Raw genomic sequence first — 24,164 nt, forward strand, 5'->3', positions numbered from 1 at the left:
TCCCGGTGGAGGGTACAGCAAGTGTCAGTATAAGACTTTTGAGGCGAAAGACAGTTTGGGCATGTCCAGGGAACAGAGGGAGGCCAGCGAGGCCAGTGTGTGTCATGAAAGGGACAAAGGGATTTGAGAGGAAGCTGGGAGGTGTGTGCAACCCAGATCACACAGGGCCCTGTAGGGAATAGAATGGAATGGAAATGACACTGGAATGGAAATGGAATGGAAAGACACTGGACGGTTTTAAACAAGAAAGCCAGTTGTCGCAGTAGCTACTTTTTGACATTATATATTGTTGCATACTGTTTGTTTATTTTATATTTTGGGCTCCGAAATCACTGCAGATGGTGACCACAGCCATGAAATAAAAAGACGCTCGCTCCTTGGAAGAAAAGCTATGACCAACCTAAACAGCATATTAACAAGCAGAAACATTGCTTTACCAACAAAGGTCCGCCTAGTTAAAGCTATGGTTTTTCCAGTAGTCATGTATGGATGTGAGAGTTGGACTATAAAGAAAGCTGAGCGCCAAAGAATTGATGCTTTTGAACTGTGGTGTTGGAGAAGACTCTTGAGAGTCCCTTGGATTGCAAGGAGATCCAACCAGTCCATTCTAAAGGAAATCAGTCCTGAATATTCATTGGAAGGACTGATGTTGAAGCTGAGACTCCAATACTTTGGGCCACCTGATGTGAAGAACCAACTCATTTGAAAAGACTCTGATCCTGGGAAAGTTTGAAGGCAGGAGGAGAAGGGAGCAACAGAGGATGAGATGGTTGGATGGCATCACCGACGCAATGGACATGACTTTGAATAGGCTCTGGGAGTTGGTGATGGACAGGGAGGCCTGGCTCAGTCCATGGGGGTCACAAAGAGTCGGACACGACTGAGCAAACTGAACTGAACTGTAGTTTGAATTCAGCCTCTGGAGAATTCATACTCCCCTCTTGTGTTTTGGCCTCATCTAGTTACTAACTACTGTTGGTTGGTCAGGATGGTTCAGGACCTAAAAGGGGCTCAGAAGGAAATCTTAGGTCACTTCCATAGGTTTTCAGATTCTTTTTTTTTTTTTTTTTTAGCTGCTGCAGTGTTTAAAACACTTTAATATCTTACTCTCAAATGTTTTTTTTTTTTTTTTAATCTTGAAAAATTAATTTGGGGTCAAATTCTCATAAACCAAACTGTTTTTTGTTTTAAGATGTGGGGGGGGGTCCAAGTTAAAGTTTAAGAATACTATTGGCTGTTATGAGGAAAGGAAGAGGGGCTTAAGACAAATTTGATGTGCATCTACCGGCAGTTGTTGATTAATTAGAAAGGTAGCAGATGACATCAAGTTAATCAGATTTATTGAGACCTTCAAGTTTACCCAGACCACAGGTAACATAAAGGGGTGCCCAAGCCTATGTCCTTGTATTTTTGCATTTTTATAACTAATTTTATAGTTTTATAGCTAATTAGCTTAAAATTTTTATATTAAAAATACATTTTTAAAAGGCCCTTCCCCTTTGGAGGAATATTTCTGTGAAATACTAGGTTAAAAAATTATTTTTAACCAAAATATTTTATAATTTAATAGACCAGGTGGTTACAGCTATTCAATTTGGTGGAAAAACAGTGCCAAGAGCAGATAGTGGCTCAGCAGGAGCAATTTCACAACCAAATTCAAGTAAGTTGTTCTTTATATTGATTCTTGTTTTACATTGTAAAATTTTTAGAAGAACCAATTAGTTAATTCTTTTTTTTTTTTTTTTTTGAGAAGGAAGGATTAATTACTTGCAGCAAGTAAGGAGAACACCCAAAGCAGTATCTCCCTGAACTGTAAAATTGAGGAAGTTTTAAACTAAGGGCACATGCATATTCACGAGGGGGCTTGAGCAGAGGAGAATTCAGCATAGAATTGGGGCAGAGATCTACAGAGTCCATGCTTTAGTAGACTGAAGTCAGGAGGGTCAGCATCATAGTTCCGTCCTCCACCCAGGTAGGGGCTTAATTCCTAGTGTCAGGGCCTACTGAAGCTCAGGTTCTTTATGTCTCATTGAAGACAGAACTCAGTGAAAGCCAAGGTAATAGTTAAGTGGATTTACCTATAGAGGCACACATTCCACAGGCAGAATACAGTCTGTCTCAAAAGGCAAGAGCGGCCCTGGGAGAAACACACTCTACAGTCAGAGTGTGGGGCATCTCAGAAGACAAGAGGCCCCCACTGAGTTAATTCTTTATATCAGTTTTGCTTATAAATGTAAGGCACAAGTGTCATCTTTAGAGTAGTAGCTCTTATTTTTTTTTTTTTTGTTTTTTCTCCAATTTTATTTTATTTTTAAACTTTACATAATTGTATTAGTTTTGCCAAATATCAAAATGAATCTGCCACAGGTATACATGTTTATTTTTAAATGCAGTATATTTAAGACATTTATGAAAATGTATATTTAATATACATTCTTAGCCAAATCTCTCTCTTTTTTTTTTCCCCCCCAAATCTCTTTTTTATTTTTAGCGTATACAGGAGGAAATAAAAAATTTAGTCAAGTTACAGACCAGTAATGCTTCCTGGGCTTCCTATGATAGAAGTTCTTTAAGCAAACAAAGATCTTCAGAAAGTCAAATGGGTTTTTTTTCTGAAAACGGTGAGAGAAATGAATATGCTATCAGTTATCCTAAGTCTGAAGAGTCTGAAATGCAGCAAGAAGCATCCTTGTCGCAACCAGACTGCAATGTGGATAGTAGCTCAGTGAGCAGTGGGTATGGAACCTTTTGCGTCTCAGAACTAAACACCTACAAATCTAAGGACGCTCAGGATTTCATGGAGCACATAGAGGCTTCTGAAGGACACTTTGGAGCACCAGTGCTGCCAGCGGAGCCACTTGGAGATGGTGTGAGAACCCAGAGTTTTTATATCCATCCAAATGAAGAGTTTTGTGCTTCTTTAAAGGAAGATACTCCCATATTTCCCAGTGAATTTGAACACAGTTTTCTTGGTGAAAGTAAGATTTCGGAAGTATCCAGTGGAAAAACAAACAAGTAAGTTGAATTTCTCCATCACTTGAAGGGAGTTTTACTTGTTAAAAACATTTATAATAAGCTAAAATGTTTAGTAAATACAGCTCTTTTTAGTTGGAATGAGATGTGTTTCAACATGTCAGTTTTACCAAATTTTTTATTTATTGCCTGTGGAAAATTGAAAGTAACAAAACACGCTATATGTTAATGACATCTGACTGCCTTCCCATTGATAATAAGACTACGAAAACTCAGGGTGGGAGGCTTGCCAGAAAAATACCTTTTATATTTTGTAGTCACTATTGACTTGCTGAAAATTAGAGTATAGGACTGAATCAACTGGAATTTTGTCACACACGTTCATATAATTTAAAACCAAATATTATATACAAGCATGCTCAATTTTATGTTTGTTATATATTAGAAGAGATTTTGTAAGTTAAAAATGACATTTTAATTCATCCAGGGGACATTTCAGTAAAAGAAACTTTGGCTGAATTTGTAAGGCAAATAATCACTTAAAAGTATGTTCAGTTTTATGTCTCTGAAGTATGTCATCTAATGTAAGGTATTTAACTATAGCAACTCATATCTTGGGTACCCATAAGTCCATCTAAATAAGTATGTTTTCACTATGGAGATATACTTGTAGGTGCCACTATGGTGGTTTTTGTTCTGTCCCATGGCTACAGACTGCACGTACTGTTAATCACTGCTAGTCAGTCCTTTTCTTCATTTTGCCTTTAATAATAAGATATCGTGAAAAGAAATTCATGCAACTCAATAAAAATCTATCCCCTCTCTGCTATTAGAAAGGCAATTCGAAGTATAGTCTCTATCAGTGTTTAGTTTTATTTGAAGACAGCATTTAAAGAGAGGTATTTTGTTTTTTTCTTTTTAAATAGTAAATTGATAACATCATGGGCTCAAAGGCTGAAGCAGAACCAACCAAAGAGAGCACATAAAGAAGAGGGCTACTCAAAATCTATGCAAGGGGATGAGCAAACCAAGAAATCACCAATTGAGAAAGTAGGTGATAAGTCACTTGACTCTGGTGTGCTTTAGCTGCGGATAATCAGGATAATTATATTGTGTTTACCACCTGTTCATTAACATAAATTTTTTTTGCCTTTTCTTTTGTATTGTTAATTTGTTCCCTTTTATGGTGTCTCTAAGAATGGGAAACAGTAATCCAAGTAGTGGTTCTTTAATAGGCCAGAAACCAAAGCTAGTGAGGAATGAAAGTACTAGAAAAAAAAAATGAAACATTTATTTTGTAAATGTCCTAATTCCCTTTGTACTGCAAATCTTTACAATTAGCCTGAGAGTAATCTATTTTTGAAAAACCCTCAAGTAATTTTTATTACTATTAAGTTGTAATAAGTAGTAATATACGTGTGAATGCTTTAGATGCCTCTATAAAAACAGTTGAAGCTTGGACAACTTGAATTTATAATCCAAATTGCAAGAGATTAAATGTTTACATTTTATGTGGCCCATTTGCTCATACAGCAGCTGCTTTTGTTAAAGAGTTACGGATACTGAGTAAGTTTTAAATATCTTTAAAGCCCCTTTGGCCTAAATTGTCATTGAATAACATTGTTTAATATAATACCTTGAAATCACAAAGTCAAGTCTCTTTACAAACTTGATTCCTTTAGAAACAGGTCACGTCTTGATTATTCTGAACAGTCTTTCTATCATCCTTTGAAAAAGATCTATTAAAGAATAGAAATCATAAGAACACAGTCCCTCAGCCTTCATAAGGCACTATTTACTTCTCTTTTGGTAAATTTTCTTTCTTCAATCCTTGATAACTTAGGCTTCTTAATATCAGGTGTTGAACTTAATCAGATTTGTGTTGAGGAGGGAAATGAAAGTGAAGAAGCTACATGAACCATCAAGCCTCTGGGCCTGGTGCTGTATTGGTAGCTCTGTTCTTTTGAACCCGCACAGTATATCCTTGTTTGGTGTAATGGCATAAAAGCATTTGGAGACTGGACTGAAAGTTGCTTTTTTCATTGGAATAGGTTGGCAGAAAAGGAAAATGTTTTCATACATACTAGTTTCTTTTTTTGTTTCAACATTAACTGAAACTCAGTGGAGACTTTTTCACTTCTGATAAACTACGTATTTGTGGTGTGTATCTCAGTGGATTCACTGTCTTTTGCGACTGTGGATCAGTATTTGTTCAATGTAGCCCTGTGGTTCCCAGAATTTGCTGCAGGTTAGAGTCATTAGGAGCTTCAGAAATCTGGGACTCCCTTGGTGGTCCAGTAGCTAAGACTCTGCACTCCCAATGTAGGGGGCCTGGGTTCGATCTCTGATTGGGAAACTAGGTTCCATATGCTGCAACTAAGATCTGGCGCAGCCAAATAAAAAAATTAAAAAAAATCTACTTATACCTGGCCACCAGCCCCAGATGGTCTGCCCTCATTGGTGTGGTTGTGACCTGTTACCAGGTGGTTTAGAAGCTCCTCCGGTGAGTCTTCTGGGCTGTAAAGCTTGAAACCAGTGATATGGCCAAGTTTTCTTCCTCCATTCAGTGGAGAATCTGATAAGGAGCAGAAGGATCAGCTGAAGGTACTGTCTGAGAGATGATGTTTGGGGTTAGGTCTTCCTAGTAGTCTGTTCTGCCTCTGGGGATCTCAATAGGGCAGAGGGTAAAGCTGTGACGAGGGCATGATGCTCTTTAAACTTTTCCTTTTCTTTGATCATCTCCTAAACAAGTTTTATTTTCCTATTTTTTTAAAGGTGAATTCGATATTTTTGATATTAAATCATTAGGGGAAATCAAGTTTCTTTAGTATGTCTGTTTTAAACAGCTTTCAGGTAATGGGGGTTGGTGAAACAAAGACACCACACCTGAATCATACTTTTTACTTGCCTAATTCTCAAATTCTGTGGATTCACAAAAGTTGGAACTTTCCTCTTTATTTCATCCTTTCTCATGTCTCTCATTTTTTTTTTCTTTTCATTTTCAGCCTAAATCCGGGGAATCTTTATGATCAATTCTCTTGGGATCCAATTTTCTTCTAATATAATATAGTTTATTTGGGGGTCTAGCTATTCTGAAGCACATCTTGAAATTGGATAGTGTTTAGCACAGGGATTTTCTAAAGCTCCAGCCAGTCTTTGTTTTCTTGGTCCTTTGGGACAGACTGGCTGTTATCATTTTCCCAGCTGTGGCCTCTCTGTGGTTTTTCAGGTGCTTTAGACGGTTACTGATGAAGGTCCCGTGCTAGACTGAGGCTGGTTTCTTGGGAAGGGCTTTCCTTGCACCATACGTTCCTTTCTCTTTAAAAATGGGCTGTTTTCTTCAGCCAATGCGTTATGGGCTGGAAGAGCAGCAGACGATTATGTGAGGTAAGCCCTCTCCGGCCAACGCAGTGTGTGTTGGCTTATCACTTTAGGATTTGTGCCTCAGAACCGGTGCAAAACAAAATATTTCACTGGGAATTTTTCACTTAGTCTTCTGCAGTCAGGTCTTTTCTGGTCAGTTCAGTTCAGATACGCAACAGAAATTCAAACAGATGGGAGTTGTAGAAGAGACATTTGATGAAAAAGAGGTTAAAAGTGGTGCTTTAGAAAGCTGTGCGTGCATACTCAGTCATGTCCGACTCTTTGCGACCCTATGGACTGTAACCCACCAGGCTCCTCTGTCCTTGGGATTCTCTAGGCAAGAATACTGGAGTGGGTTGCCATGCCCTCCTGCAGGGAATCTTCCCAGTTCAGGGATCGAACCCGTGTCTCTTATGTCTCCTGCATTGACAGGTGGATTCTTTACCATTGGCTTCACCTGGGAATCTGAGGAGGCTAGAAAAAGAAGGCTGAGCGGAGATCCCCGTCTTGGTAGGGAGAATGTCAGCAGCTTTAGCGTGCTTTTACTTTGGCAGTGGGTCCACGGGTGCTTCTAAGCAAATAGAGTCATGTACTTATAAACAGGAATTGAAAGTTTGGAGGTGGAACTGATAAAAATTCCGATGAAAATAATCTTTTCACATATCTGTTTGGAAACACAGATTTCTTGTGACAATGCCAGAGATATTGTAAGGAAATTTTAACTTGGAGTTTTTAATTAGAAATGAGGATAAGTAAGCATTTTTAACCTTTTCTGGTAACCAATTATTTGTATATAAGATATAGTCTACTGTTTAGAGTTCATGTTATTTATGTACAGTTTTCAGAGTTGATTTATTGCAGTCTTACTGATAAAAATGAACTATTACGGCTTTTACATTAATTTTTGTACTAAATGACTGTAATTCTAGGCACTTGAAATTTCTTTTGGAAATCGATGGCAAATTAGGAATCCGTTTTCATTCTGAACTCTTTAACACCTGCTTCCGGTTTCTTCTTCCGGCTCCACAGAGAATCAAAATAAACGTTTGTAAATTACACAGGAATAGAAAATCCTTCAGTGTTAATTTCTATCATTTTGCAGTTATTGGAACCATGGGGAAAGCCAGGCTGACTTTCTCTGTGAACCTCTGAAAGTTTCTCTGTGCCTGGGTTTGACACCTGGCTCATATTCCTTGGGTCAGCAGTTTGTGCCTAGCAATTTTATACTGTCAACTGATGGCTTTCTTTCTTGATTTGTAGTCTGATTTCACTGCTGATACACATTCTAGAGCTTTTTACTTCAACAAACCAGATGAGGGTCCAAAATCTTGGATGTCTGATTCAGGAACAGGTATGATACTTGTTTTGTTTTCTGGCCTTACCCCTTGGCATGAGGGATCTTTGTTCCCCAATCAGGGATAGAACCTGTGCCCCCTGCAGTGGAAGCATGGAGTCCTAACCACTGAACCACCTGGGAAGTCCCAATATTTACATTTTTAAGGAGTTTTTTCAAAATAGTAATGTGTGCATTTCTCCTAGGGTGATAATCGTGTACTGTATACTAAAGGGGTTTCTAAGGTGTATTGTGTGTTGTCTTATGTCTCTGCATCTGTAACTTCCTCACTTGCCTTAATTTGTGCTACAAGTTTTGAAAAGATAGAAGTGGTTTTTTTTTTTTTTTTACAGTTATTTCAAATGGCTACAAAAATCATCTCAGAGTTTTCTCAGATATCCAAAGTGAATTAAGAAATTCAACTCCCCTGTGAGCCATTCTGTATTCTCCATGGTGAACGTATTTTAGTCTTAATGGCTTTACACGCTAACTCCTTTTTCCACCATCCCACATCCGATTCAGGATGAATCAGCTTTGCCTGTGAAAGTTGCCAGACGCTAGCAACAGTCACCACCTCCCTGCTCTCATCCTTCGCAGAGCCTCATCACCTGCCCTCTGGGCTCCCATGAGCCTCCTGACCAGCCTCCCTGCTTTCACCTTGCACCTTGCATCTGTTTTCAACACTGTAGCCAGTGGGATCCTTTGTAAGGACCGATCCAATCACGTGACTCCTCTGCATAAACCCTGCGGTGGGTCTGCTATGTGCAGAATAAGAGCCCGGAGTTTGTCCTTATTCCCACAGGCCTACAGACATGTAGCCCTGCTGTTGGACCTGAGTGTCTCCTAGTCTCCCCTTTTCTCTGATTTAGCAGGGAGGCTTTTTGCTCAAATATATCAGATGAATTTTCGTTTTAGGGGTTTTGTTCAGCTGCTTCCTGTACGTGGATGTTCTCCTCACTCCTTTTGGGGGGAACCTCCTCATACATGGCTAACACGGCCAACCTCAACCATCCTATTCAGTAAGAGCACCTGTCCTCCCTTCCACACACACTGCATCCTCCCTTAGGCCCAGTTTTTAAATTTTACCAGAGGAGAGTGCTCGCCACCTTCTGACATACTGTATATACACTGTAGTCTTTTTGCCTCCTCCCTGCAGCTAGCATAGTAAATGCTCAATAAGCATTTGAATCGTTAAGTTGTTTACATTGCTCCTGTATAAGTCTGTACTTTGCATAAAGAAATTGTTGTCTTTTTAAAAAATATTTTAGGGACTTCCCTGGCCATCCAGCAGTTCAGACTTCACCTTCCAGCACAGGGGGTGCAGGTTCGATCCCTGGTCAGGGAGCTAATCACACATGCCTCAGGTCCAAAAAACCAAAACATAAACAATATTATAAGCAATAAAGATGTTTAAAATGGTCCACATTAAAAAAAGTCTTAAATATTTATAGTTCAGTTTAAAATATTTTAATTATTAAGTTAGGACTCCTACATGGCAAGACATTTAAGTGAATTTTTTTTTCCTTCTAAATTCAATTTTCTGTATCCAGGTAGCCAAAACCTCCCATATTTAATTTTCTTTAGGTAGAAATAAGTTCTTCTAGAAAACACTATTATTCTTTTTCCTCACCTTTATCTATTCTGTGTATTTTTTCACATTAGGACTGACTTACTGGAAACTGGAGGAAAAGGACATGTATCACTCTTTGCCTGAGACTTTAGAGAAGACATTTGCACCAGCCTCCTCCACGGATATATCACCAAGCCAGGTAACTTGATAACACATGACACACATGTATATTTGTGTTGCACAATTGTATACTGTTTCATTTATAAATTTTGTATTTTTAAATTTCTGATATACAGAAAAAAGGCATGGGCCTTAAATCATACCCGCCTGCTTTCGAATTTGGTCTCTATCATTCATTGCTTGTGTGATCTTAGGAAAATTACTTAAAAATGAAATTAAAAATGCCCAGTGTCATATGAAATTAAATGACATGGTTTGTGTCCACTGTTTTCAATGTAGTAAGTACACAGATAAACTTTTCCCGTTTCCAGACCTGGTTTTGATTTTCTACTCTGTTATAACCTCCCACTGATCCATTTTGTCATAATTAAGTTACTGTATTGATTTTCTTTGAGCAAGAAATGTAAATATTTTATTGACTTCAGAGCAAAGAAATAAAAATATCTAGTATGTGTATATCGATGTATATCGATATATATCTCTCTCTCTTCTGTGCTTAGATCAGGGGATGAGAAAATAGGTTGGAGGAAAGGAGAGCTATGATTAAAGTAACCAGGAGAGCTGTAAACACAATGACAGGCGTAGATGGACTGGACAACATGGGACCAGCAGATCTGTGGACGTCTGAGTCCCAGAGAAGATGGAGACCAGCACTCTATCCTTCAGGAAAGGAGTGAAAGAGACAGATAAACACACAGAAGGAAGGGCTGGGGAAGTGAGATTGAGGGGTCTGGGAGACTCAATGGGCTTTTCAGTTATAGGCTCACTGTGTGTGTTTTCTTGATCTGCAACATGTGTAAATGAACACTCTGTTTTGTTGACTCGAATATTAAGTACCCATCAGTTTTAAGCCTTCCTGCTTCCTATTCTACCAAGAAAAAAAAATGCATCAATTAGACTGATGCAATGCTTTCTTATCACTTAGAATTTGTTTTATAGACTTAAACATATTTTTATCATCTATTTCTCATATATACTTAATGAAAAATATAAGTGAAGTAAATTGGTTGAAACGTCTTTACCTTCAGGGGCTTAACTCTTCACACTCTTCTCTTACATCGGTGCTGGTTTCTGTGTTTTCCATACTCCATTTCCCTTGGGCCACCAAGATCATTGGTGACTTTACATTTCTTTAAAAGAGAATGAAAAGCCTTGGTGCTGAGTTTCTACCTGGCTTAGTAGTTATGTAGGACTGACCTGTATTTCACCCTCAGATGGGGAATGTTGCTTAAGCAGCTGATTCACTGTCCCTTATATATTGGTTCTCAGGGATTCCAGCACAGGTTCAAATCACTAGGATTTTCTTCCAAGCTGCTGACACCTGTTTGGCCAATTTTGGTGGCTTTTTTATTTGCATATGAGCAGCCAGTGACAATTGTGTCACAGCTACTACTTGACCAAAGGCATTTGTAGGATATTATTAATTATAAGAGGCATTCTCTGTTCAGAGATGTTAAAATATGACAAGAGAAATCGTAAAGGTAGTGAAAAGGGAGTTCCCTGGTGGTCCAGTGGTTGGGACTCTGTGCTCTTACTCCTGAGGACCTTGGTTCAATCCCTGGTTGGGGAACTAAGATCCAACAAGCCTTGTGGCATGGCGAAAAAAGCAGCAGTCCCTTGTATAGGGCTGTGTGTGCTCAGTCGTGTCTGACTCTTTGTGACCCCATGGACTGTAGCCTGCCAGGCTCCCCTGTCCATGGGATTTTACAGGTGAGAATACTGAAGTGGGTTGCCCTTTCCTTCTCAAGGGGATCTTCCCAACCCAGGGATCGAACCCATGTCTCCTGCATCAACAGGCAGATTCTTTACCACTGAGCCACCAGGGAAGCCCCAGTATAGGGCTACTTTCCGAGTGTTTCTCTAATATGCTGTTTTTGATCCATTCATTCATTTACCCATCTCTCTGTCCATCCATCCCTTCACCCATTCCAAGGTGAAAAAAGTCACTTTGTATTACTATGAGCCCTAAATAGAATAGTTATAACTCTTCACCCAGGCCCCCGGAGTAGTTTTCTCAGGCTGTAGCCAGAGCGGAAGAACTGCTGCTCAGCGTGGGCTTTAGCACTTGAAAAGGCTTCTGGGTTGTAGGTATATAAAAGTAAAATTTCAAAGTGGGGTTATAGAAATCATTAATTTTAAAAGTTTACATTTAACAAATTAATGCCTCTAGTGCATACGCACAAAGTATAATTGTCTTTTTCACAAGCTAGTTAAGGGTTTATTAAAAAATATTAATTTGTGGTGCTCGGCAGTCTCTGTGGTATCTGGAAATGGGACAGTTTAAAAGCTTAAAGCTGTGTGACGACTGTGTTCTTTCAGTGCTTTCAGTGTATCTCTCACTGAATCTGTAATATCATTTGAGAGAATGTCCACAGTTTAAATTTGAGGCCCAGAGTTAAATGGTACCCTGTCATGACCTACAGTATGTCCCGTCTTAAGATAAGTTAGGCCCGGTGTGTTACTATTTGGAGCTGAGGCCTCTTTGTAACACTTCCAGTGTAGCCAAGCCCTGATTTCAGTTGTGGAAGTTAGGATTGTATCTTCTTATTTTTATAACTAATCTAAAGGAGGTCTTATTTTCATTGGGTAACTTCTTTCTTAACACTTCTTGTTGTCTGTGCTGTGCTGTGCTTAGTCACTCAGTCGTGTCTGACTCTTTGCGACCTCATGCACTGTAACCCGCCAGGCTCCTCTGTCCATGGAGATTCTCCAGGCAAGACTCCTGGAGTGGGTTGCCGTGCCCTCCTCCAGGGGATCTTCCCAACCCCAAACACAGGTTTCCCATATTGCAGGCAGATTCTTTACCATCTGAGGCACCAGAGACTGCCAGCTCTTAAACATGAATGTAACTACAGGGCGAGGCAACTCCACTCTTGACACTCTTGACTTGTTCCTTCAAGTCACAGGAAATAAATCTGGTTGGAAGTTTTCTCGTCCCGCTTCATTCACTCATTATGAAGTCTTTTATTTAGAACTTGGTTCTTATTTTAAGTAAGGAGATTACCACGGATTTTATTCTTTGAAAGCGTTCTTAGGGTTTTAAATATCTTAGGTTAAAATTATCCCGTTAATATTTATAGGTAACAGGTAATGGGGAATGACTTCCAAACTCTTATTATAAATCTGATGGTCTAGCATCTTGGTTTATTTTAAATTTTTCAAAAAACCTTTTTATGGTGCTGATCTTGATATCAGGAAAGTAAACTTTTTTCATCATTGATTCATTGATAATATTTGAATAATTTTGTTTCATATCTTTAAGTCTAATACTAGTAATGAGATGAAGCCACCATCACTGAAGGATATTTATCATAAAAAACAAAGGGAAAACAAGCAGTTACCTGAGAGGAATCTCACTTCTGCTTCCAACCCAAATCATCCGCCAGAGGTAAAGTTGTCAGCACTGCTGGGTGAAAATAAAAGATGCTTCATGACTTTAACTCGCATCTTGAGCTTCTTTTCCCTAGGAGATCTAAAGCCTACTCACTTAAACAAACAAACAAACCTGCGCAGAGAGAGAGAAAGCTTACTGTTCTCTGTCTTATTTCTAGGTACTAACTCTGGACCCAACGTTACACATGAAGCCAAATCAGCAGATTTCAGGGATTCAACCACATAGCTTTTTGAATGCTCTTGATGACAGAATATCCTTTTCACCGGACTCTGTTCTAGATCCTAGTCTCTCTAGTCACTCTGACATAGACTTGTTTTCACAAGCAAGTCATATCACTTCTCAGTTATCTGGTTTCCCAAAATATCCTACAGATGCAAAAGTTTCGCCAGTGGACCCTTGGAAAAATCAGGCATTCCGAAATGAGAGTAGGACCAGTTCCACGTTTCCTTCAGTATATACCGTTGGTAGTAACAACATCTCAGTCAGCACTGTAGATGAAGAAAACCCTGTTCTGGGACCGCCTGTCTCAGTCAGTCAGTCCCAGCTTCCAGGTACAGCCAATGGTGTCCCAGAATGCATTTCACTGACTTCCCTGGAGGATCCTGTGGTATTGTCTAAGTATGTACTTCTGGGAATGGCTTGTAATGTTAATAGATGTTCTCTAATGTCTGCTTAAATGATGAAAATTGTTTTTATTGAACTTCAGTAATACATAAAAATTAAAATAAGGTAGACTGTCTAAAAAATCTTTTTTTGCTTTATTATTAATAGCTGTCAACTTATAGATTAATCTCATATTTTCTATAGGTGTATAAAGGGAAAAGGCTGTATTTTTGATTATGAGAATGATTGTGTTCTTGTTTTTTCCTATTGAGAGAGTGAGGAGATGCTTTCTAAATATTTTTTCTTTTCACCAACAGGATTAGGCAGAACCTGAAGGAAAAGCATGCGCGACACATAGCAGACCTTCGAGCTTACTATGAATCAGAAATAAATAGTTTGAAACAGAAACTGGAGGAAAAAGAAATTTCTGTAGCTGAAGACTGGAAGAAAACCAATCAAATTCTTGCTGACAGGTAAAACTTGTAATTTAACTGTAAAGTTAGTGTTTCTCCAATTTGGATATATTGTTTTACCCAAAGCATAATATATTGTGATGATAAAACACTTTTGAAAGCACGTAATTTCTATTTGAAATTTTTCAGAGAAACGTGTTTGCCTCAGTAATTATTTTAAAGATCTGAGCCATCCTCTTAAAAATACTGAAAATTGATGAGGACATTTGTTTCATATGGGCAAAGTACTGAGACAGTTGAGCAGATTTTGTATATGTAAAGGAGTGTCGTTTTGTCCTGTATACTTATTTCCTAATAAGTCTGTGGCTGATGTCCTTTTTTCTGACCCAGATATGCATAGCTTTAACCTAGCCATTCATGCACCTGTGGAAATAATTATCTCATTTAAAAAAACCGTAGGCACACAGGAGCATGGTCTTATATTAACAACAGCTTTCCGCTTAGTTTAGATACTAGTATTAATAACAGCATACCTTGCAACATACTCTACAAATGAAATTAAACAGATTGGAAACTGAAGGGTGGCTTCCCTGGTGGCTCAGTGGTAAAGAACCCACCTGCCAGTGCAGAAGACAGCAGGTATGATCCCTGATCCAGGAAGATCCCACATGCTGAGGAGCAACTAAGCCATAAGCCCTTGTGACACAACTATTGATCCTGTGCTCTAGAGCCCGGGAGCTGCAACTACTGAAGCCCTTGTGCCTAGAGCCCGGAGAGTAGCCCCTGCTTGTCATAACTAGAGGAAAACCCACACAGCAACAAAGACCCAGCACAGCCAAAAACAAATAAATAAAATTATTTTTAAAAAAAGAAAGAAAACTGATAGGGTCTAGATGACAGCAAATAATCCTTCTTTAGGGCAAAGAAGACAAAGCTCCTTGAGAATAATTATGAGGGAGCTGAAATCTTCTGGTCCAGTTAACAGTCTCACTTGCAGAATTTGAGTAAAATGAGCTTTTATACCAATGTGTGGTTGCTGTGGTAGTTAACATGCTATCTTAATCCATCCTGGTCATTTCTATTGCTTCCATTTTGCTCTTGGTGGTGGGGGTGGGGTCCAGTGGCAGACAGAAGTAGTTTGAAAAGACCAAGGGGGAAAAAAACAAACTAGTTTTAGGTTTTCTAGGATGAAAAGAAAAGAGTAGATAGCAGGCTAGGGAAGTTGGTTCTTGTCTGTGCGTGTGTGTGTTTTTTTAGGAGGGCACAGATGACCACAGGTACTTCCTGTTGGAAATCAGAAGCCTGACAGAAGCGACCAGTAGGCCTTATTAGGTCAAAGAAAAGGTGCCAAAGAAGGCACAAAGTAAAGGGGAACTAGTTAAAATATTGTTATGTCTGGAAGCTCTCAGAGTCATGAGGATGGAGGAGCATCCTGGAAGTCAGTGTCTTACATAAATGAAAGTTGTTAATAACAACAGCAGTCTAGGCACTGGAGCCAATGTGCCTGTAACATGCAAATGAAGAGCAATGCATTTTTGCCCCCTTCCACTGCCCCTAAAGGATTTGGTTTGGCCTGAGGTTATTTAGAGAGAAATCATTTACCTAAGACAAAAACTAATAATTATGTTGGCAGTATATGTAGCAGTTTTTTTCAGACTTTAAAATTGCGAATTGGGAGCTCCAGTTGGGGCCATTAACACTTGTCACACAGTTGTAACTTAGGGGGTGAGATCTTTGGCATACCAGAATTAGTGTGGTAATTAAAACAGAAAAATAACAGCACACCTACAGTTGACTATTCAGTGAATGTATTATTATTTGCCTGTTTCATCAACAGTTTTAATCAGTATTTCATTTCTGCAAGGCTTTGATGCTTTTGTTGTTGAGTTGCTCAGTTGTGTCGACTCTTTGGGACCCCATGGACTGCAGCACGCCAGGCTTCCCTGTCCTTCACTATCTCCTGGAGTTTGCTCAGACTCATGTCCACTGAGTCAGTGATGCCATCCAACCATCTCATCCTCTGTCATCCCCTTCTCCTCCTGCCTCAGTCTTTCCCTGCATCAAAGTCTTTTCCAGTGAGTCAGCTCTTTGTATCAGGTGGCCAAAGTATTGGAGTTTCAGCTTCAGCATCAATCCTTCCAATAAATATTCAGGATTTATTTCCTTTAGGATTGACTGATTTGATCTCCTTGCTGTCTTATCCAACACCACAGTTCAAAACCATCAATTCTTGGCCCTCAGCCTTCCTAATGGTCCAGCTCTTACATCCATACGTGACTACTGGAAAAACCACAGCTTAGACTAGATGGACCTTTGTTGGCAAAGTAATGTCTTTGCTTTTTAATAGGTTTTCTAGGTTTGTCATAGCTTTTCTTCTAAAGAGCACGCATCTTTTTACTTCATGCCTGCAGTCACCACCTGCAGTGATTTTGGAGCCCAAGAAGATAAAGTCTATCACTGTTTCCATTGTTTCCCCATCTATTTGCCATGAAGTGATGGGACCGGATGCCACGATCTTAGTTTTTTGAATGTTAAGTTTTAAGCCAGCTTTTTCACTCTCTTCTTTCACCTTCATCAAGAGGCTCTTTAGCTCATCTTCGCTTTCTGTCATTTAGGGTGGTGTCATCTGCATATCTGAGGTTATCGATGCATAGTGGATAGGAACCTGAACTCTGGAGCCAGACTGCCTTGCTCGGAATCCTAGTATGGCTCAGGAGGAACTTGACTTCTGTGTCTCTGTATTCACATTTGTAAAGTGGGAATGATAGCAGTCCTGACTCACAGGATTGTGAGGATGAATGCAAAGTGCTTAACATAGACTGAGTATGTAGCCAGTGTCCAATAAATACTAGCTATTATTCACAATGCATCATTAAACACTGAGTCAAAATGGTAACCGAATTCTTCTGTGTATTTTGTTATTTTCATGTCCTATGATAATTAGCTTTACAAAGAATGTCCTTCATTATAAGAATACTGACATTCATGCTAATTTGAAATAATATAGAAGGATATAATATGAAGTCTTTCTACCCATCTTCTGTTCTCACATCCTAGACTTAATTTTTTGCATCCTTTTAGAAATAAAAATGTATATGCATGTATAAATTTTTTTCATGACAAAGATCGAGCTGTCTTATGCAGTCGTCTGTATCACATTAAGTGTACAGTTCACTGGCTTTGTGCCTTCCCGTTGTTGGGCTACCATCACCAGTATCCATTTCCAGAACTTGTTTTAGCCTGCAAATCTGTCCGTCTGTACTCATTAAACAATAACTCCCCATGACTCCTCCCTCCAGCCCCAGCAACCAGCATTCTACTTTGTCTCTATTAATTTGATGCTTCTGGGTACCTTGTATAAATGGAATCACAGTATTTGTCCTTTTGTGTCTGGTTTATTTCACTCAGCATACTGAGTCCTTGAGGTTCATCCATGTTGTAGCATATGTCAGAGTTTTCCTTCCTTTTTCAGCCTGAATAATACTCCATTGCATGTATACACACACACATACACACTGCCTTTTGTTTATATCCATTCATCCCTTGGTGGACACTTAAATTGCTTCCATCTTTTGGCTATTGTGAATTATGCTGCTGTGAATCTGAATATACAAAAACCTGTTCATATCTTGCTTTTTTCACCTAATAATTCTTCAAGATTTTTTCGTATCATTTTTAATATTCCCTGAATGTTATAATATCAGGTTCATTGGGATATATTTTACTAAAATGGCATCCTTAGTCTTGGCTAACATTGGAAATTTTGTTTTATGTAATATACTAGAGAATCAGATTTTTCTGACACTTTTAAGAGAAAGGATATTGCTTTTGATTGTTTTGTTTCAATATTTTTTTTAGATGTGGCCAGTTAGAGAGTGCTCTGAATGAAGCTACTAGTCGTGTGAGGACACTTGAAAATAAGAATAACTTACTGGAAAGAGAAGTGGTAAGTGTGGTATTTTTGGTCGTTGTTCTAGTGGCTAAATGTTTAAAAATGTAAGCTTTTTTATTAACTGGACTTTAGAGACAAATGAATATTTTTATAAAAGCATTATATGTTGCTTGTCTTCTCCTTTAGGATTTCTTGTTAAGATTCCGTTTTGAATGCTGCTGGCTTCATATGATAACTACAAATTTTACCCTTTAAAAATTTTATTTTTTAATTGGGATATAATTTGGACATTATAAAACTCATGCTTTTAAAGTGTACAATTCAGTGGGTTTTAGTATATTTACAAATTTATGCACCTATCACCATAATTAATTTTATAAGTTTTTTCTGCCTTAAAAAGAAATACCAAACCCCTTTAGCCATCCCCGCCATTCACATACACACTCTTTCAGCCATAAGCAGCCATTACTCTGCTTTCTGTATCTATGAGTTTAGCTATTCTGGGTATTTGGTGTAGATGGAATCACATCATATGTGACCGTGTGTGTCTGGCTGCTTTCCCTTGGCATCAGGTTTTCAAGGTTTATCCATAGGGTAGCATGGGCCAGTATGTCACTCTTTCATAGTTGAGTAGTACTCTGTGGTATGGCTACGCCACATTTTGTTTATCTATCATCAGGTGATAGGTGGGTTGTCTTCACTTTTTTGGCTATTATAAATGATAGTGCTGTGAACATGTGTATACAAGGTTTTATATGGACATATTTTCAGTTTTTTAGATATGTAAGTAGGAGTGCTTAACCTTTTCCTCTTAAATAACTTGTTTTTTTCCCCCATGTACTGCCAAGTTTTGTTCTTCTGTGTGTAATTTTACAAACAATGTTTTGCTGGAAAATGCCAGTTATATTCTAGACATTATTTCTGTGTCTTTGATGTTTATTTAGTTATCTTTGTCTCCTAAACTGTGGCTTCCCATTTGGTTCAGTGGTAAGGAATTTGCCTGCAGGAGATGTGGGTTCTATCCCCTGGGTCAGGAAGATCCCCGGAGGAGGAAATGGCAACCCATTTCAGGATTCTTGCCTGGAAAATCCCATGGACAGAGGAGGGAGCCTGGCGGCTACAGTCTATAGGGTTGCAAAGAGTCAGACACAACTGAGTGACTGAGCATGCGTGCACACGCAGGCACCGCCTAAACTATAAACTTCATGAAGTCAGGGACGGTTCTGTTAATCTTACATTTCTAGCACCCTAGTAACCTGGTGCTTGGTGGATTTGCAATTAATGATTATTGAATGAATATTAACAGATCAGATGCATTTTGAATTTTCTTTTATTTTCATTATGAGACAATATGGTAAGAAATGCTTTTTTCCCCCCTATAAATATTAATGTGAAGCAAAAAATTCCAGTTTTGCTCTCAGAATCAGTTTCCTGATAGTCATGGTGATTTTTTTCCTCTTTAAAGTGGTCTATAGGTGAGTCCTGGAATCAGAATGCCTCAGTGCTTTTCTCTATATTATTCTGTAGGGTAATCCTTTCTAGTCTCCATTCCTAGGATATAACAGAATATCAAATGTGTTCATTTCCATTTATATGTTTTTATATTTTAGTGTCCGCAGTTTATTAGCTGCTATTGAGACCTCTTTTTTTTTTAATTATTATTATTGAAAACAGCGTATTACCCTTGTCTTTGTTTTGTAGAGTGATTTCAGAGAACGCTTCAATGCAGCCAGCAGTGCCTCCAAAATTCTGCAGGAACGAATTGAAGAGATGAGAACAAGTAATAAAGAAAAAGACAATACCATTATTCGACTGAAATCTAGACTTCAGGATTTGGAGGAGGCATTTGAGAATGCTTACAAACTCTCAGATGATAAAGAAGCAAGACTAAAACAAGAAAACAAAATGTTTCAAGATGTAAGTGACACCGATAACTCAGTTCTGTGGTTGGCTAAAAGTAGATTCAGGTTTTGTAGTCTTACAAGCTGTTATGACATATTTCACGTTTGTTTTCGCTTTACATGACTTTGCTGTTGCTGCAAATATCTGTATACCTTTCTGGTCGAGTCGGTTGGGTCTTATCTTGAAACAGGAAGTCAGGGCTTTCAGAACTATGGTGTCACTCCCACGCCTTTTGGTCTCTAGCAGGGCAGCTTTTGAGTGGTCTTAAATCAACATCTGTGTGTCTGGAAGGTAAAATGAACCAGATTTAGAAGAGGCTTGATATAATTTTTCATTTTGATTTAATTTCATTTAAAATTTAGAATTGTATCACATTAAAGATGGATTAAGTTTCAGGTTTTTTCAGTTTAAGTTTTTATTAATATTTTTGTGACAGTACATAAAAAATCTGAAAGTATTTCCGGCTGTTGAAATTTTCTTTCTGGTAGCTTTAGATTTGATTCTTGCTGCTTTGTTTTTTAACATTTATTTTCATGAAGATAATACATGTAAACGGTTTAAATGGTCAAATTTCAAATGAGAAACAGCAGTCTCTCCACCTCTTCCTAACTTGTAATCCTCTATCCTAGAGGTCGTTATTTTCAGCCTTTTCAGTTATTTCTTCTGAAATTTTGCTCCCTGTTTCTAAATAATAAACTTACATTTCTCTTTTCTTTTACCTGTCAGTCTCAGATGTTATATGTTGAATTCCTTCTGTGCAAGATGTCTACAGTTTAGCTGTCTGTCACCATTGGCTCCCAAACACTTGTCCCCCTCTTTCCAGTGTGGTTAAATTGATTCTAAGAAGCTTATTTTTTACATTTGAACAACTCTGAAATTGGAATACATTTTTACACTATAGTGTCTTATTTTAATTGGCAGCGTTTTTTCCTCTTAGCATTTTATGACTGTGCAGGGTCTTCACTGCTGCGTGGGCTTTCTCTAGTTGTGGAGAGTGAGGGCTACTCTCTGCTTGCGGTGCATGGGCATCTCATTGCGGTGGCTTCTCTTCTTGCATCTTGCAGAGTTTAATAGTTGCAGTCTCGGGCTCCAGAGTGCAGGCTCCGTAGTTGTGGCACTCAGGCTTAGTTGCCACATGGCATGTGGGATCTTCCCGCACCAGGAATTGAACCGGTGTTCCCTGCATTGCAAGGCAGATTCTTAGCCACTGGACCACCAGGGAAGCCCCCTCTTAGTATTTTAGTAAATATTAAATAGTACGATTTCTGATCAGTGGTTAAATAGTATAATTTCTGATCAGTGGTATCTTAGATTTTAAATACAATATATTATTTATAGGTGGATTAGAATTCAGTATTTCTTATGTCTATATAAATATTTTTCAGAGCTAAACTGCAATGTTCAGTGATTTTATTTCCTTTCTCTTCCAACTTTTATTATATTTTTCCTTAATTTAGTAATTGCTTTATTTTTAATCTGCTTAGTTTTGTTTTGTTTTTTTAAACATGCATAGCACTTCCTTTCCCCTTGCCTGCCTCCCTAGTATCCTTGCTTCAGTCTGAACTGATTGCTCTGAGGTTTGATATACAGATTTGTAGGGCTTGCCTTGTCATCATCCTGGGAGTTGTCTTTCCTTCTTTTCTGTACTGCGTCTGTCATTTTGTATAGGTTCTACATCTTCTGTTTTGCTAGTGTACATCTCCTGAGAAAAAGAAGCATGAGACAAATTTTGAGGTCTTCCATATCTGAAAATGTTTATAGTTACAACCCCACTTTATATTTAAAAAAAAAAAGTTTTATTTTTTAGAAATAGTTAGAATTACAGAAAAACTGAGGAGACAGTAGAGTGTCCCCATATGCCCCACACCATTTCCCCTGTTTTTGGCATCTTGCATTTGTATGGTACCTTGGCCACAATTAATGAACATTTTGATGCATTATTAATAAATTCAACGGTTTATTTAGATTTCCTTGTTTTCTCCTCATGTTCCTTTTCTGCTCCAGGACTCCCTCCAGGAGACCAGGTCACATTTAGCCATCCCATCTGCATAGCTTCCTCTTGGCCGTGGCAGTTTCTCAGACGTCCCTCCTCTTTCATGACCTTGACAGTTTTGAGGTCTGGGCAGATGTTTTGCAGGATGTCCCTTGAGAGTTGACTGATGTTTTTCTCATCATCAGACCGGGGGTTATTAGGAGGAAAATCATAGAAGTAAAGTATCGTTTTCAGCATGTCGTATTAGCAAGCACTATGTTTTGTATTCTTTTACAGTCATTTTAGTAAAGTTTCAGGGGGGCGTGCATATGAACACTCTGTCAGTGTGCTGTATTTTATTAGAACTTTATATTGTTTGGTTATTATTATTCTTAATGTATTGATAGTATAATTTTAGTGTGTGTGAGTACATGAGCTCCTAGTTTTTAAAATTTCTTGTACTTTTTAACATAACATCAGACTTACAGAAAGTTGCAAAAATTGTATAAAGAATTTCCATATACCCTTCACCTAGATTCTGAATAACATCTTATGTGTTTTATCATTCTGTCCACATGTAGTTAAATGATTGAAAAAAATATTTTTCCTAAACCATTTGAGAGTAAGTTAGAGATATAATGCACCTTTATCTCTAAATACTTCGAGGTATATATCTTAAGAACAAAGACAGTCTTTTATATAACTGTAGCAAAATTAGGAAATTAACATTAGTACAGTAATCTTTTGAGAGGGTGAAGTAGGAAAGGATAGCTGTGGCAGGCAAAGGGAGACACACTGGGCTTCTGCCTCAAAAACTATGTGTTTCCCAGTACAGTACTCTTATTTAATTTATATGCTTCATTCAATTTTTGTGAATTATACTATAAATGTTAGTTATACCATAAATGTTAGTTATACTTTTGGTATAAAGAGATAATAGATCTCTTTTCCCTTGTTCAGGATGTGATCCAAGACTACATACTGCATTGAGTTGTCATATCTCTTTTATCTCCTTTAATCTGGAGCACTTCCTCAGTTTTTGTTTTTCTTTTATAACCTTCAAATTCTTTGAAGATCACAGACTATTTTATAGAACTGTGCCTTCTAACATGATCGCTGCTAGCCACATGTGACTGTTTATTTTTGGCCACACTGTGCAGCTTATGGGAGGCCTGACCACTGAACCACCAGGGAATTCCCTCATTCATCTCTTTTTTTTCCTTTTTTGTTTCTGCTTTTTTTAATTGCCTTTAATCTGAAACAATGTGTTAACATTGTCCTTTCATGACACTAGCATCTTTGAAGAGTATGGGCAGTGATTTTATAGGTTTTTATAGACTCCACTGATGTTATAATATTTAATCTTGTGATGCAATTCTTTTGTTTTTCCTTGTAGCTTTTAGGAGAGTATGAGTCCCTTGGAAAAGAACACGAAAGAGTAAAGGTAATGGTCAATGATTCATGTTCTGAACTTCCTGTGGGGCAGACGCATCAGTTTGGAAGTCAGGAGATCTGACTGTCTCCCTTTTTTCTCCCCTCCTTTGTGCCCATCTGGCTATTTGAACTAGACTTATCCTCTCTGTGTCAGTATCCTTATTTCCAAATATCTGCCCTTGAACTCACAAGTTTGTTACATTTGTTAATTTAAAAAATATTTATTGAATGGTTGCTTCATATGAGATGAGATGAAGTTTTTAGAAGAGTGTAAAATACCATACAAATGCACATAATTAATACTATTTAGATATAAAGTTTTGTGTTGCAAAACAGTAGCTTTTTGTGGGGTTGAGTAATCTATGTTTGAATTCTTATAATTAAAACTCTGTTTGGGATCTACAATTTCTAATTCACTGAAACTCCACAATAAGTAAGTGAGGTTCAAGTAATTCTGTTGCATAAAATGCAGGGTTGTGATTATCCAAGGTTAATGAAAAGGCCAGCACAGCTTGGTAGCCAGGATGTCTGGGGTTTCAGGGGCTAGTCGTTACAGCTGAAATCTCATCATTACAGGTTTTAGTTTTTCCATTTACTGAGGTTTCAGTCAGTTTGTGTTTAAAAATGTTAATTTTGACACCGATTGTTTCTAATCAAGCAAAGCTTAATAGGCTTTATTTATTAAAAAGGGGCCATACCCTTTTTTTCGGCCATACCACCTTGAACATGGCAGATCTCATCTGATCTCGGAAGCTAAGCAGGGTTGGCCCTGGTTAGTACTTGGATGGGGCTTCCCCGGTGGCTCAGATGGTAAAGCATCTGCCCGCAACGCAGAAGACCTGGGTTCGATCCCTGGGTCGGGAAGATCTGTTGGAGAAGGAAATGGCAACCCACTCCAGTATTCTTGCCTGGAAAATCCTATAGATGGAGGAGCCTGGTAGGCTATAGTCCATGGGGTCGCAAAGAGTCAGACATGACTGAGTGACTTCACTTTACTTCACTTTTATTAAAAAGGGAACTTACACACAGCTATTTGATTAAACCAGTGTTTGCTGTCTTATTTCTTTCTTTGTGTTATGTGTATTTTCTCTGGTTGATGCCAGACTTGCTGATTATGCATAATTTTCTTTATAGT

General features: G+C 38.3%; 1 protein-coding gene across 8 annotated transcripts in view; it reads left to right on the forward strand.

Moving 5' to 3' along the window:
* MPHOSPH9 (M-phase phosphoprotein 9) overlaps positions 1-24,164 on the forward strand; it is a 55,668-nt gene that overhangs the window by 9,891 nt on the left and 21,613 nt on the right. For 7 of the 8 annotated variants that reach the window (XM_061384650.1, XM_061384654.1, XM_061384656.1 and 4 more), the window contains 11 exons: positions 1,571-1,660; positions 2,492-3,015; positions 3,900-4,023; positions 7,597-7,687; positions 9,332-9,438; positions 12,682-12,807; positions 12,971-13,431; positions 13,734-13,889; positions 17,688-17,775; positions 19,423-19,638; positions 22,992-23,039. In XM_061384650.1, the coding sequence (XP_061240634.1) occupies positions 1,571-1,660; positions 2,492-3,015; positions 3,900-4,023; positions 7,597-7,687; positions 9,332-9,438; positions 12,682-12,807; positions 12,971-13,431; positions 13,734-13,889; positions 17,688-17,775; positions 19,423-19,638; positions 22,992-23,039 (2,031 nt within the window). The remainder of the gene's footprint in view (positions 1-1,570; positions 1,661-2,491; positions 3,016-3,899; positions 4,024-7,596; positions 7,688-9,331; positions 9,439-12,681; positions 12,808-12,970; positions 13,432-13,733; positions 13,890-17,687; positions 17,776-19,422; positions 19,639-22,991; positions 23,040-24,164) is intronic. The other variant, XM_061384653.1, reaches the window with a different exon arrangement.

Source organism: Bos javanicus, chromosome 17, assembly GCF_032452875.1.
Source record: "Bos javanicus breed banteng chromosome 17, ARS-OSU_banteng_1.0, whole genome shotgun sequence".
Lineage (NCBI taxonomy): Eukaryota > Metazoa > Chordata > Mammalia > Artiodactyla > Bovidae > Bos > Bos javanicus.